General features: G+C 34.1%; 1 protein-coding gene across 2 annotated transcripts in view; it reads right to left on the bottom strand.

Moving 5' to 3' along the window:
* TBC1D23 (TBC1 domain family member 23) overlaps nucleotides 1-14239 on the bottom strand; it is a 60484-nt gene that overhangs the window by 1626 nt on the left and 44619 nt on the right. The window contains exons 14-18 of one of the 2 annotated variants that reach the window (XM_008982578.5): nucleotides 12239-12378; nucleotides 10918-10962; nucleotides 7136-7224; nucleotides 4393-4528; nucleotides 2944-3138 (exon numbers count right to left, since the gene is read on the bottom strand). In XM_008982578.5, the coding sequence (XP_008980826.1) occupies nucleotides 2944-3138; nucleotides 4393-4528; nucleotides 7136-7224; nucleotides 10918-10962; nucleotides 12239-12378 (605 nt within the window). The remainder of the gene's footprint in view (nucleotides 1-2943; nucleotides 3139-4392; nucleotides 4529-7135; nucleotides 7225-10917; nucleotides 10963-12238; nucleotides 12379-14239) is intronic. The other variant, XM_002758866.6, reaches the window with a different exon arrangement.

Raw genomic sequence — 14239 nt, 5'->3', positions numbered from 1 at the left:
TAAGGGGAGGAAAAAAAAAAAAAATATATATATATATATATGTATATATTAATACAGTGCTTTCCCTTCAAGACTCAGCTGATATATCACCTCTAATGGGAAGCTTTCCCTAATCCACAAAGCCAGCAGATATGCCTCGCATAGCTTATTTCAAAAGAGGTAAAGTCTAAATGTAAAGGCAATGTGATTTGTCATATAGTGTAAAGCTAAAATTATTTGAACCATTATTAAATATACATAATAACTAGATGATAAAACAGAAGGTAAAAAATATAATATTCCACTCCCCAATACAGATGTAACCTTAATTAGCTAGAAAATCACAAACGATTTGTTGGTATTTAATTCCAAAGACAATGACTATTCCAACAGTTAACAGTTTGACCTTAAGCAAGTAATTGAAGTTCGCTATAACAGATTCCTATATAAAGAAATAGGTATAGTTACTGAAACTTTACAGAGGGCTATGCACATAATAAAATGATGTTACAGGATCTGAAAGATTTTTAAAAGACAAAATGTGGTAATTATTACAAAATATCGACACCATAGATTAAGGCCGGGCCCGGTGGCTCAGGCCTGTAATCCCAGCGCTTTGGAAGACCGAAGCGGGTGGATCACTTGAGATCAGGAGTTCGAGACCAGCCTGGCCAACACAGTGAAACACTGTCTCTACTAAAAATACAAAAGTTGGCTGGGCATGATAGTGGGCACCTGTAATCCTAGCTACTCAGGAGGCTGAGGCAGGAGAATCTCTCGAATCTGATGTGGAGGTTACAGTGAGCCGAGATTACACCACTGCACTCCAGTCTGAGCAACAGAGCAAGACTCTCTCTCAAAAAAAAAAAATATGAACAACATAAATTAAATGTCCATTTTCTTTTCCTGGAGAATAAAAATAGTGGGTTTTTTTTTTAAAGCATTTTCTGTAAAACCTAGTAATTCCACTGTATAAATAATCTGTAAGTGTTACATATGCAAGGCAGTATAGAAAACCATAAATATCATTGAGGAAAAAGAGGAGAATCTAGTTACTTCATCTTCCACTATTAACACTATCTTCCAAACCTCTGAATTAAAAAAAAAATGTTGGTCTATATATAATAAACTTCAATTTATTAGCAAAATTATGGGAGAACCTTTAAAACATAACTCTCAACTATCACTATACATGAAAGACTCATAATTCAAATGTTCTTTGGTTAGGATTAATTTATAAGTAGACATTAAATTGTGTATACCTCTGACCCGGTGAATCTACATGTAGGCATTTATCCTAAGAAGACTAATTGGACAACTACGTAAATATACATTTTTTTTAAAGGCTCACTAAAAGATTAATAGTGAAAACACGGCCGGGCATAGTGGCTCACGCCTGTAATCCAAGCACTTTGGAGGCCAAGGCAGGCGGATTACCTGAGGTTGGGAGTTCAAGACCAGCCTGACCAACATGGTGAAACCCCGTCAAAAGAAAAAAAAAATAGTGAAAAGACATGAAACAATCTAAATGTCCATCATTGTTAAATCAATCTCCTGAGAAATCCTTATAACCAGAATATCTACCATTAAAAAGTTAAGAATTTACATTTATTAAAATGTAAATATATTCAAACTATACTAAGTTTTCTAAAAAAAATTAGAACACAAAAGCAAGCCTGTGTTTGCTTTTGCTTTTATATATATACAAAAATATATATATATATATTTTTTTTTTTGAGACGGAGTTTCGCTCTTGTTACCCAGGCTGGAGTGCAATGGCGCAATCTCGGCTCACTGCAACCTCCACCTCCTAGGTTCAGGCAATTCTCCTGCCTCAGCCTCCTGAGTAGCTGGGATTACAGGCATGTGCCACCACGCCCAGCTAATTTTTTGTATTTTTAGTAGAGACGGGGTTTCACCATGTTGACCAGGATGATCTCAATCTGTTGACCTTGTGATCCCCCCGCCTCGGCCTCCCAAAGTGCTGGGATTACAGGCGTGAGCCACTGCGCCCGACCCTTAAAATACATATTTTAAAAATCTGAGAAGATATTCACCAATGTGTTAACAGACTGGAATTAGAATGACATATTCTTTATATTTTTATTATTTAGATACATTCATTATGTAAATATTTATTCTTACATAAAGCAATAAAGCGATCATTTAAAAAGTAGGTATTTTTTTTTATAATGAAGTATATATAACAGTATAGATTCATATTTGCTACCAAATTGTCAGTACAAGATGAAGAAGTTGAGTAATTTTCCCTTCCAGTTGAAGTTGATTATTTAAAAGTGCTCCGATATTACCTTAATCTTACTATTTATTCAAGCACTCCTGTAAATAAGAAGTGTAATCCTAAATCTCAGGAGGAGAACAACTTCAACTGAGGCAAGGTGAAATACAACACAAACCAGGAGTCAGGAAGGCTATATACTTGGTTCTGTCACAAACTAAGTGTCAGGATCTGGAAAGTCATTCAACCCCTCTGGGCTTCATATTTTTATCTACAGATTAAAAAATAGTTTAGTGTCAATATCTGTGTGGTCCACAGCCCTTGGGCCAGTCTGTGAACTGTGACCCAAAATGAGATAAAGGGCAGCTTGTACTGGGCTGTAAATTGTCTATATCACCCAGCACACTGCTTAGTTCACTGACAGTTTGTCAAAACAATAATTTTCCTATGAAGGAAAATAAAAATATTGACATATTCTAAGACAAGTTTCTTATTTCATTGCAAGCCAGCAATTAGTGCAGCACTGGTGTAAATTAATCATAAGGATCCTTGGGTCAGAAACTTTATGAAATTAGCCATGGCACTTACTCAAATCATGTACTAATGGCCAAGCCACATATGACTGAAGATTGAGGAGAAAGAGATGATAAACGCTAAAAGTGGTTCAGCTATCCTATAGTGAACTGCAATAATTCAGATAAATATCATCCTAAGAAAAATCTTACCTTTCGATTGCCAAGATTTCTATTCCTGAAGCACTGCTATTTCCATACTTGAAGGTAATGAGTTCAGGATGTTTTTTTTTGGATGTAATTTTAACTACAGAATTCAGTGCTTGCCGAGACTGTATATAAGCCAATCCTTTCCGTGAAACAATCTCTCTTAAACAGTACATATGTGTTGCAGTAACCAAGAGATGACTTGAGAGAAAAAAGGGCATTCAAAGAAAAATAATTTAAGTAAATGTAATTAAAAACAGGTGTTGTTTCAATCACCCTAATTATTAAAAATGTTCAACTCTATATGAAATTATTTCAGTTAAAAGACATAAAGAGGTTAATCTAGAAACAAGCTACATAATAAAGGCTTTTAATTGTGCATAAAATTAATATTTTATTAAGATAATCCTGAAATAATTAAAAGTTATGTAATAAAAAGTTCCATACAACATAGAAATCATTACAATAATACATTTTTTATTGAAATGGAATATATTACTTTTCAGATTTTTAACATTATCAATATTCATAAACCATTTTCATTCAAGGCACCATAGCCTATATCTAATATCCAAGATCACTAGGCAATTGTTGGGCTTCCCTATATATTTTGTAATATTCTGTAACTGGATCCTGAAGGCAAAATGAGCAGAGTATTACTAACACCCCCCAGCCCCTGTATCTCAGCTTCTTTTTAATATAATAATACTCTCCCATTTTTTATATATAATAATACAATATAATTATCAGACAAGTCCAGAAAGTGGAACAGTCTGCGGGACGATTGACCTGGACTCAAAGGATTCATTCATCATGAAGAGAAAAGGGAAGCAATGGGGTGGGGGAATCAGTTCTGATGTACACAGGGTGAGACTAAGGACTAACAGATAAATGCAATGTGTGAACTGTGAACCAGATCACGGATCAGAAAGAAAAGCACACTACAAAAGATACTTTGGGGACACTGAAAATTTAGGGCACAATCTACATGTTAAATGATGTTAATTTACAAAAGTTTTTAGGTGGGGTAATGGCACTGGAGTTGTGCAGGAGAATACACACTTGGGATGTTTATGCCGAGGGCTTTAGGGATGAGTGTCACAAACTGTCAGTATGCGGAAACTGAAAGGTTTGACAAAAGTATACATATCCAGGTGTATGTATGTATATATGTTCATATACACATATGAAATGGGGTGGTACTAAGAGGTGCTCATAGTTGATAAATCTAAGAATATAAGGGTGTTCAATGTACTATTCCCTCCACATTTCTGTCTAAGATTTTTCCAAATAAAAAGCTAAGAAATGCTGTTAAAATTCAAGACCTATAAAACAAGTAGCCAGAAGGAAATTACATCTTGTTGTACTAGGATAAAGGTTCTTCTGTAGTTCAGTTTTATATTACTAACTTCTCCATATTCATTTTCACTTCTGACAAGACATTTTAAAAAGTACCTGGGAAACATGTGTCCACTTTCTTTTACTTCTTTACAAGGAAAATGATGTTTGACATCTGGCTTGTTTATCCAAGTCTGAATGTTTACAACCTCTTTTCTATCATCATCTGACATTGAGGAACTGTCAATTTCATCTACACAAAATATAAAGTGTTACACATGGATATTACCAACTTTTAAAATGATATATTCCTTAACAGTCTAAAAAAATTTCAGTAGTATTATGAACATATGGATTGAAAAACAGGCAGGGCACAGTGGCTCACACCTGTAATCACTAGTTTGGGAGGTTGAGGCGGGCAAATCACCTGAGGGCAAGAGTTGAAGACCAGCCTGAGCAACATGGTGAAACCCCGTCTCCACTAAAAACTACAAAAAAAGAGCCAGGTGTGGTGGTGCAAACTTGTAATCTCAGCTACTTGGGAGGCTGAGGCATGAGAATTGCTTGAACCCAGGAGGTGGAGGTTGCGTGAGCCAAGACTGCTCTACTGCACTCCAGCCTGGGCAACAGAGAGTGCGACTCTGTCTCCAAAAAAAAAGAAAAACACAATAAATTCAAATCCTGGTACTCTATTTCCTTATGCCACTGATATTAATATGGAAATATTATTATGAAACATCACTTTCACATGGTAAGAAAGTCAGATGTAAATATTAAGAATACACTTTTTTTTTTTTTTTTTGAGATGGAGTTTCGCTGCTGTTACCCAGACTGGAGTGCAACGGCACGATCTCGGCTCACCACAACCTCCGCCTTCTGGGTTCAAGCAATTCTCCTGCCTCAGCCTCCCGAGTAGCTGGGACTACAGGCACGCGCCACCATGCCCAGCTAATTTTTTGTATTTTTCGTAGAGACAGGGTTTCACCTTGTTGACCAGGATGGTCTCAATCTCTTGACCTCGTGATCCACCCGCCTTGGCCTCCCAAAGTGCTGGGATTATAGGCGTGAGCCACCGCACCAGGCCAAGAATACACTTTTAAAGATTAAACTATTTGGGGAATTTCAACTATTTTGATATGCATAAGATAACTATGATCTGACTAGTCTATAAAGTAATGGCTGACTTGCTAAACAACAGGCACCTATTTTGAGGGTAAAGATGGAAGATTTCTTTTTATCTCACTGCTTTCTGATTTTAAGGATAATAACAATAAAATCAATCCTGGGATAAATAAGTAAAAATCTAGGGCTTTTTCCCATAAGAGAAATAGAAAATAATTATTTTTTTCTAATTTAAGAAAGGGAAAATACAGTCTCTTTGGTTGATAATTGCAAATGTTCTGTTCTTTGCTTTTTAACAAATACTGCAAAATACAGAGACATAATGAAAAAGGAAGTCATACATATTGACACTCCAGCTTGAACAAAAGTGAATCTCTCATGTATCTCTCCCTACTCACATTCTCCTCCCTCCTCCACCAAGAACTACTAATTATCTGAACTTGGTGTTATCAGGTCTATACAGGTCTTTAACCATATATGCATATACCTGAATAATGTACAGTAGTATTCTACACTTAAAATATATATAAAAAGTAGACTACTCAACTGCATTCTTCTGCAACTGCAACCCTACTCCCAACACCTGAAATTCATACATACTGATACACATAGTTCCAGTTTTCTCACTTTCAATCTGGTCCAATTTTCCATATTGTAAATATGTGTGTGTGGATATATGATAGAAGTAAATATACCCCAATTTATTCATCCATTTGCCTCTCCCCTTTGTTAATGGGAGAAGTTGAGATATTCAGGGAGAGAGAGAGTAGATGGCAACAGAGAGGGGAAGAAAGAAGAAAAGGAAACAATCAGCAATATCACATTTACCTCTCTGCAAGTTTTCTGGGAAGTGATTTCATATATGTTTTAAAATGTCAAATGTGATTCCCTATAACCTAGCAATCTTCCTAAGAATTTAAACTCTGAATATACTTTCATCAAAAGTTAACCTAGATATATATCTTTATAAAAACCTGGAAAACCACCAATGTCAACTGGAAGACTGGCTAAATAAAGTATGGAATGTTTATATGACAGAAGAAGAATGAAATATATGATCTCAAATGGAAAATATGCAACATGTGTTACTAACTAGAAAAAGCAAGGTGAGATTTGGGAGTCTTTTTTTCTCATTCTGTAACATTTATATATTTTTTCTCCCTAACTCAATACACATATTAACTAATATTAGTTATGACTGCTTAACTAGGATAACTTGGGCAGTAGAATTATAAACCAGACTAAATTATTTAAACCATAACCACAGAGAAGACGAATTTCCCTAACATAATACCCCCATCTTGTGGCCCTTTAGGATATTGCCTCCAGTTTCAAGAGACTTAAAGAGGTCTCAGTTTTGTAATTTTCAGTGCTTTAGTCCCAAAACTCTCAATCTCCTAGTGGGGTGATCAAAGGAATTTCAATCCCATCACTTGGATTTAAATATTATTTCTACACTGATAGCCCCCAAATTATCATCAGTTTAGACCTCTCTCCTCAGCTGAAGACTCCTATAATCAATTGCCTCTATTCAACATTTCTGCTTGGATTTCTAATAGGCACAATTTTAGGTGTCTAACACCAAACTCTTAATAGAAAGCCACACATTCTCCAATTATATCTATACAATCTCATTTTTTTTTTAAAAAAAGCAGTTGTTTGGCTAGTCCCAGAACAACTGCTGTAAACACTCTTGATGACTGAGCAAAGCCATCTGTAGATAAGTGTATTACTACACCTGTGTCGTATTCTTCTTCATCCCCAATGCTGAAAACAGGCTTTACACCACGATACGGCTTGCCCACTCTGTCACTGCTGCTCACATGCCTATAGTCAAAGAATTTTAGGGGATAAATCATCATTTAGGAAGTTATAAAAGATTTTTACCAAGCATCATTTGAACATTCAAGCAAAATGTTAATGTTCCTTACCCGCCCCCACCAACCCCATGTACTGCCCATAGTTTTAGGATGGCTATGTTAAGGAAATTGAAAGACGATAAAGAAATTGTTAGCAAAAGTGGCATAAGGACTTGGTAGGCTGACTTCTCTCAAAAATGTAAAAATTAAATTTTAAACAATTTCAACATTCATATTAAAACCAATGCTTAGATCTGTTTGGCCTTGCAGAAGTTACTTTCCCTCTTGTGCTTCTGGTTCCTCCTCTGTAAAATAGTGCTAACGATATCTACCTGTCAGGGTTACTGCGAGAATTAAATCAGTTAATTTTATTGTAACACTATTAGGACAATGCCTTCATGACTGTTAGAGAAAGTTATGGCACCAAATATTCAAATTCCAGTATGAGTCATTCAGGCTTCTCATTTAAGTGCAAGTGTCTTAAGGGTTATCATCCCATTTTCTATTATGGTACTTTTGTTTCAACTGAAATTAAGATTTTACTTCTGTTGTGTAAATATAAGCCATATAAATGAATCTGCTTCTTTTTCAAGAGGCAGAAGCATAAATAACATGTAAACTTAAACTTGATTAGGTCTATGGGAATTGTGACCTTATTTTTTTTTTAAATTAAAAAAAAATTTTAGTATAAAAATTAATACCCTATTAATTTTCAGGTAATCCCAAATAAACTAAGTGGTATAATTAAAATGTGTCAACAAAATACTACATGTTTCTGAGGGGAAAAGCATTGTTTTACCTGCTAAAATTATCTACTACAAAGAAAGACACTAGCTTTTTTGGATGTGCATGTAACACATGAAAACACTCAGAATCCTCTATTTTCAAGAGACATTTCAATGTGAAAAACAATCAAGTTACATGTACTTAGTTAGTTCTACTATTTATTTATATATTCATTTATTTTTGAGATGGAGTCTTGCTCTATTGCCCAGGCTGGAGTGCAGTGGCTTGGTCTCAGCCCACTGCAACCTCTGCTCCCGGGTTCAAGCGATTCTCCTGCCTCAGCCTCCTGAGTAGCTGGGATTACGGTGCCTGCCACCATGCCTGGCTAATTTTTGTGTTTTTAGTAGAGACAGGGTTTTACCAGATTGGCCAGGCTGGCCTCGAACTCTTAACCTCATAATCTGTCCACCGCGGCCTCCCAAAGTACTGGGATAGGTATGAGCCACTGCACCCAGCCTATTATTATTGCTATTATTATTATTGTTGTTATTTTAGAGCCAGGGTCTCGCTCTGTCACCCAGGCTGGAGTACAGTGGTGCAATCATGGCTCACTGCAGCCTCGAATTCTTGGGCTCAAGTGATCCTTCTGCCTCTGCTTCCCATGTAGCTGGGACCTCAGGGGTACGGGACCATAGGGGTGCACAACCAGGCCTGTAATTTGGCCTCGTGATCCTCCCACCTCAGCCTCTCAATGCTGAGATTACAGGTGTGAACTACGACGCTTGGCCTTTACTTAGGTTTAGAATTCAGTTTTCCCAGAAGACAGAGATCAAATCTATATTTTAAATAACTTTAAATACAAACCATCACTAAAAATCTTTTCTGTAGCATAATTTTGTTCATTTACTTCTTCCAAAATAACATTCCTCAATAAAATCTAATAAGAGTTTAGTGTGTAACAAATATTTTTTTGAAATTACTAGTTAGGTTAATCAATACATAGGCTTAAAGTTTGAATAAATTGAAAGTGACACAATCATTTGGTTTTATGTTAAAATATATCTAATATAAAATTATCCTATAAATTATCAAACTGTGCTCATTAGACAGTTGGGGGGGTAGGAGAGAGACAGCGGGGTGGGATAACATGGGGAGAAATGCCAGATATAGTATGCACCTAAAGTTAAAATAAATAAATTAAAAAAAAAGAAAATGACATAATTTGAATGTCTTGTAAATTGAGATTCAGCTTTCTTACAAAAGGCAAAGACAGAGGTAAGAGCTTTATCTAAAAATGCTTTGATGTTACCTACATTGTAAAATTTTATATAAGATTAGATCACAAGTTTTCTCCTAATATTAAATCACAATTAAACTGCCATAACATAGAACGTAACAAAGATAATGTCTACAGCAAATGCTTGAACCAGAAAGTATGAGTAGAGACAATTCCAAAAAAACAATTATCGATTGATTTATAATAAAATGCAAAGTTTTTATGAATATGAATACTAAGGACCATTGAGACATTTCTTAAAAAAGTGGCAAAAATGAATAAAATGCAACAGCTGGACTATTTTTTAAAGTATTATATCTATACTTTTTTGCCATGGTAATAACAGAAATATCTATATTATGGGTTGAGTAGGTTTTGATTTAATTCACTGAGCTTAGAAAGAGACCTAATTCATTTTAACTTCTCATTAAATTCTCTTTTTAAAACAAATGTATCTACCTGTAAATCAGAAAAAATGATTTAAGTTATAAATATTAATAATTTGAGAATTGGGAGTTAAAAAAATTAGACTACTTCAATGGTCCTATAACAGAAGAAAACAGAAAGGATGATTCACAAACAGATTATAATTTAAAAAGAAGCAATTTCCTTTAAAGTAACCCTAGGTAAAATTATTAGTATTAGCCCTGTAATTGGCATTGTATAGGAATAGTCACAATAAATCAAAACTCTTAGAAGTTATTAGAGAGTGAAGCATTATTTTTAAAAAAGCTACTTCTAGTTACTGAGAATACTAAAGTGATCTGCAAAAATTCCATTCCATTATTCCAAAGCTTAACTTACACTTAAAATATGACTAGAATTTTTTTTTCCAGTCCACTTAGAATTGATAGAATTTGTTTTTAAACATTCATAGACACCTATGCTGTAACTGATATTCTAAATTAAACTGCCAAAAATTCTGTGATAAGAACTACAAAGTCATACAGAGTTAATAAAGTTCTTTTGTTACCCTAATTGAAGTTCCAGTAAATTTTTAAACCTTAAACTTACAAAATATTTGTCTTTTAATAAGAAGCACCTCATTTTATTTGGGCTAGAGAAGTGACAGATTATATATTAAAATAATTCACCACTTGAAAAAAAAAGCCTATTTTTTTTTTTCAACAAAAACCAAAGGCAGAACTGTAGTTCTTTAGAAGAGATTTATATATGCTAACTCGACCTAAATACATACATCTTATTAAGAAAAATCTAAATATATAAAATTATGCAATGTACATGAATTAACAAAAAATTTGAACCTGAACAGTGCCTATTTTTAGGTGCTATAATTTTCTCTACTGCTAGGGCAAATGATCTCCAAAGCAAACAACCTGCCAACTCATGACACATACATACTTTCTTTGCTTCACCTTCCTCTGTCTCAGAATAAAAACTGCAAGGTTTGAATAAACTTGATTTTCATGTGTGGAATAACATAAACAAGCATGCAGGAAAAAGAATTAAAACGATCAAGCAAAAAAAAGAAAGGCGTATCAATCGACATGACACACTCCTAAAAGCAGAATGAGAAAAGTTTAGCATGTGAAATAGCTGCATCAAATCTGAGCCAAGACAGCACAAGGCTTACAGATGGCATGAGGCATATTAAGGGAAAGGGATGATTCAAGAAAAATGCTCTACTCATTGGCTTACCGCTCTGTACATGATCTGTCTGGCCAAGGAAGATTGAAAGACATTCTACAGCAAATCAAGGCAGAGGACAGAACAAAATGATTATAAAAAAAAAATGTAATAGCTTTAAAACAAAAAATAATGGTACAGTTTAATCAGTTTTTCTCACCCCGAGTATACATTATAAGGACGTTTCCATCATCTCAAATACAAAGAAAAACAAGAAAATCCAATTTCAAGTAATAAAGACAGAGAGTTTTTGACTTAGTTATCACCAGTTCATTTTAAAATAAAATAAAATTGTAAATGTTCATGCTACAAAATGTAGCAATAATAGTCCTCCAACTCAGAAGCACCAACGAAAGGTACAAGGGCTAGCTTTTGAGAACAGACATAACTTTACTGCATAAACAAGTTTTTCAGGCTCGATGAAACACCTTAATAATTATTAGTTGACCATTTTAGATAAGGTACAATTTTTTGGATCAATGAAAATAACATATTATCTTCTTGGCTATTTACTAAATGTGAAAAAATGTACTTTTGTATGCATATACACTATACTTAATAAAGGCACAGACAACAAATCCCTGCCATTCAGTTCTTAAAGTAAAATATGTCTATTTCCCAGGATACTGCAATACATGAAAGTGAAACCAAACACTGCAACACATTTCCAATATAAGGCTTCCTTAAAAACAAACTCTATGTTGCAATTATAAAATTAGCTTTGAACTCTAGGAACAGGAAACATGAAATAGACTTGTATGTGGAGAAAAAAATATACACTCCGTGACAATAATACATATATAACAGATATTTTTAAATTTGTTTATCAATGATTAACCATGCCTCTCGTTTGTAATTTACAGGGAAATGGGGCTTTGTAAACAAAATTCTATTAAGTCTGAGCTTAAACATGAGAAGGTGGGTTTCTGCTATATTTAGCATGACCAGATTTTCTAGGTTTTAAATTACTGGAGCAGAGGAAGAGATTCCTACTATGAAATCACCAAATTCAGCAGATGATTCTCCATTCATTTAATATTTGGGAAGCAGCTACTGTATGAAATGTAACACACATTGAGACATAAATTTTTTTTAGTGAATGGTATGACATGACAGATACAATATTTGCATCTTTGAGTAGTAAGAGAGAAGAACTATGGATATAAAGTACATTCCTGAAATTCCAATGAAAATTACAAAATCACTTAATAGAAAACATAATTTATGATCCTTTTCTGGAACACATTCCATTCAACTAACATTTACTTACTGTAAGACATGTTTCCTTAGTTTTAATTACTCATCATAAACTTAGACTATATAAACAACTCACCGATCCACAGGAGTTGATGTATTCTCTATAAAACTGATCACTTTTTCCCTGACATTAACAGATTTTGTCTTCAAAGCCACAGTCATTTTATTTACTAGTGACTTCATTCCTCTATCATTTGAGCCATTAGAAGATTCACCCTAAAAAAAAACATAATTTAGATGGTTTAACTGCCCTCTAAATAACTAGAAGACATACTACTGCTAATGGTTATCTACATGTTATAGACAGAACTGCAATCCCACTAAATTCATGTAAGTTCTAACAGAATGTGACTGTACTTGGAGATACAGGCATAATTAAGGTTAAATTAGGCTTTTATAGGTGGTGCCTAATCCAGTCTGACTGGTGTCCTTAGAGAAAGACATGAACACATGAAAACAGAGAAAAAGCTATGTGAGGACACAGAGGAGAAGGCAGACAACTGTAAACCAAGGAGAGAGGCCTCAGGATAAATCAAACCTGCTAATACTTTGATCTTGGACTTTCAGCCTCCAGAACAGTAAGAAGGTAAATTTACATCAGTTAAGCCACCATTTTGTGGTATAGCCACCATTTTGTGGTATAATATTTTGTTGTGGCAGCTGTAAACTAATTCATTAGGTGAAATCATTTTAAGAATAGAGGGTAGAATAAAAAATTCAGATATACTTATGAATATATGTGTGTGGAGTCTGAAATTAACTTCTTTATTAAATAAGAAATAGTTAAAACGACTGACCTTTCTTATCTTAGACTAGCCTACAAAAAAAGTATAATCAAACTACTATTTGCACATATATGTGTGTGAAGTCTGCAATTACCTTCTTTATTTAATAAGAAATAGTCAAAACTATTAACCTTTCTTATCTCAGACTAGTCTACAAAAAATAAGGGAAAGTATAATCCAACTACTATCCATGTAGCTAAATTTTTAAGCATTTATCCGTTGCAAATGTTTGCTTTTTGAAGACGTTCCCACTTAGGCCTTTATTTTCTGAAGAAAAGTTATCCTGATGTACCACATGTAATAGGTGAGAGTATAATTCTTTTTTGTTTGCTTTGTTTTTTTTGAGATGGAGTCTTGCTCTGTCACCCAGGCTGGAGTGGCGGGATCTCAGCTCATTGCAACCTCTGCCTCCTAGGTTCAAGCAATTCTCCCTGCCTCAGCCTCCTGAGTAGCTGGGATTACAGGCACCAGCCACCATGTGCGGCTGAGAGTATTAATTCTCAAATTGTTTCATGGGATTTGCTCACATATACCTTCCTAAAAGGCAATTTAGTGATGGGTGTCAAACCTTTAAAAGTGATCCTATTTTTTGCCCATTATTCCTCTTTAGAATTAATGAGAAAGAAACAAGAAGAAAGTGCCCAGAGATTTGGGTACTATTTGATGGAAAATTATACAGCCATTCAAAACGCATACTTTTTAAACAACATTTTAAAATGCTAGAAAATGCTCATATATTCAGTGAAAAAGCAGAAAATAAAACTCTAGATATGCTATGATCACTACCTTTGAAAAAAGAAAAACATTCACTAAAAAGGGTCTGATGAAAATACTTTAAAATATGAATGACAAAATTATTTCTGGTATAGCTACAGGTGATTTTGCTTTCTTTATGCTTTTCTTATTTACATATGATGCTACAGTGAACATATTACTTTTATTTTTACAAGAAATGTCATTAACAACACAAAAAACTATGTTTCTATTTCCATATCTAAATTCAAGGCTGAATTAAACTGAATGTAAAAATTGTTTGGTACTCTGAAAAGAATGCTCTTTAAGATAATTTCTAAAATAGCCTCAATCAGTGTTTTTAAAATATGAAGATAAAAGCTTCAACAGAAAACTATCCAGTGATGTGAATGGAAATATAAATGAAAATGTTTCTTGGAGAGCCATTTGATAATAATGCACAAGTCTAAAGACTTGGTAAGCAACATTTTAATCAAGTTACTCCATTTCCAGGACTAAATAATCATGGCATATGCAAATATATCACTACAAAAATTAAA

The sequence above is a fragment of the Callithrix jacchus genome, chromosome 15 (genome assembly GCF_049354715.1).
Source record: "Callithrix jacchus isolate 240 chromosome 15, calJac240_pri, whole genome shotgun sequence".
NCBI classification, from domain to species: Eukaryota; Metazoa; Chordata; class Mammalia; order Primates; family Cebidae; genus Callithrix; species Callithrix jacchus.
This window is presented reverse-complemented; position numbering and strand designations above follow the sequence as displayed.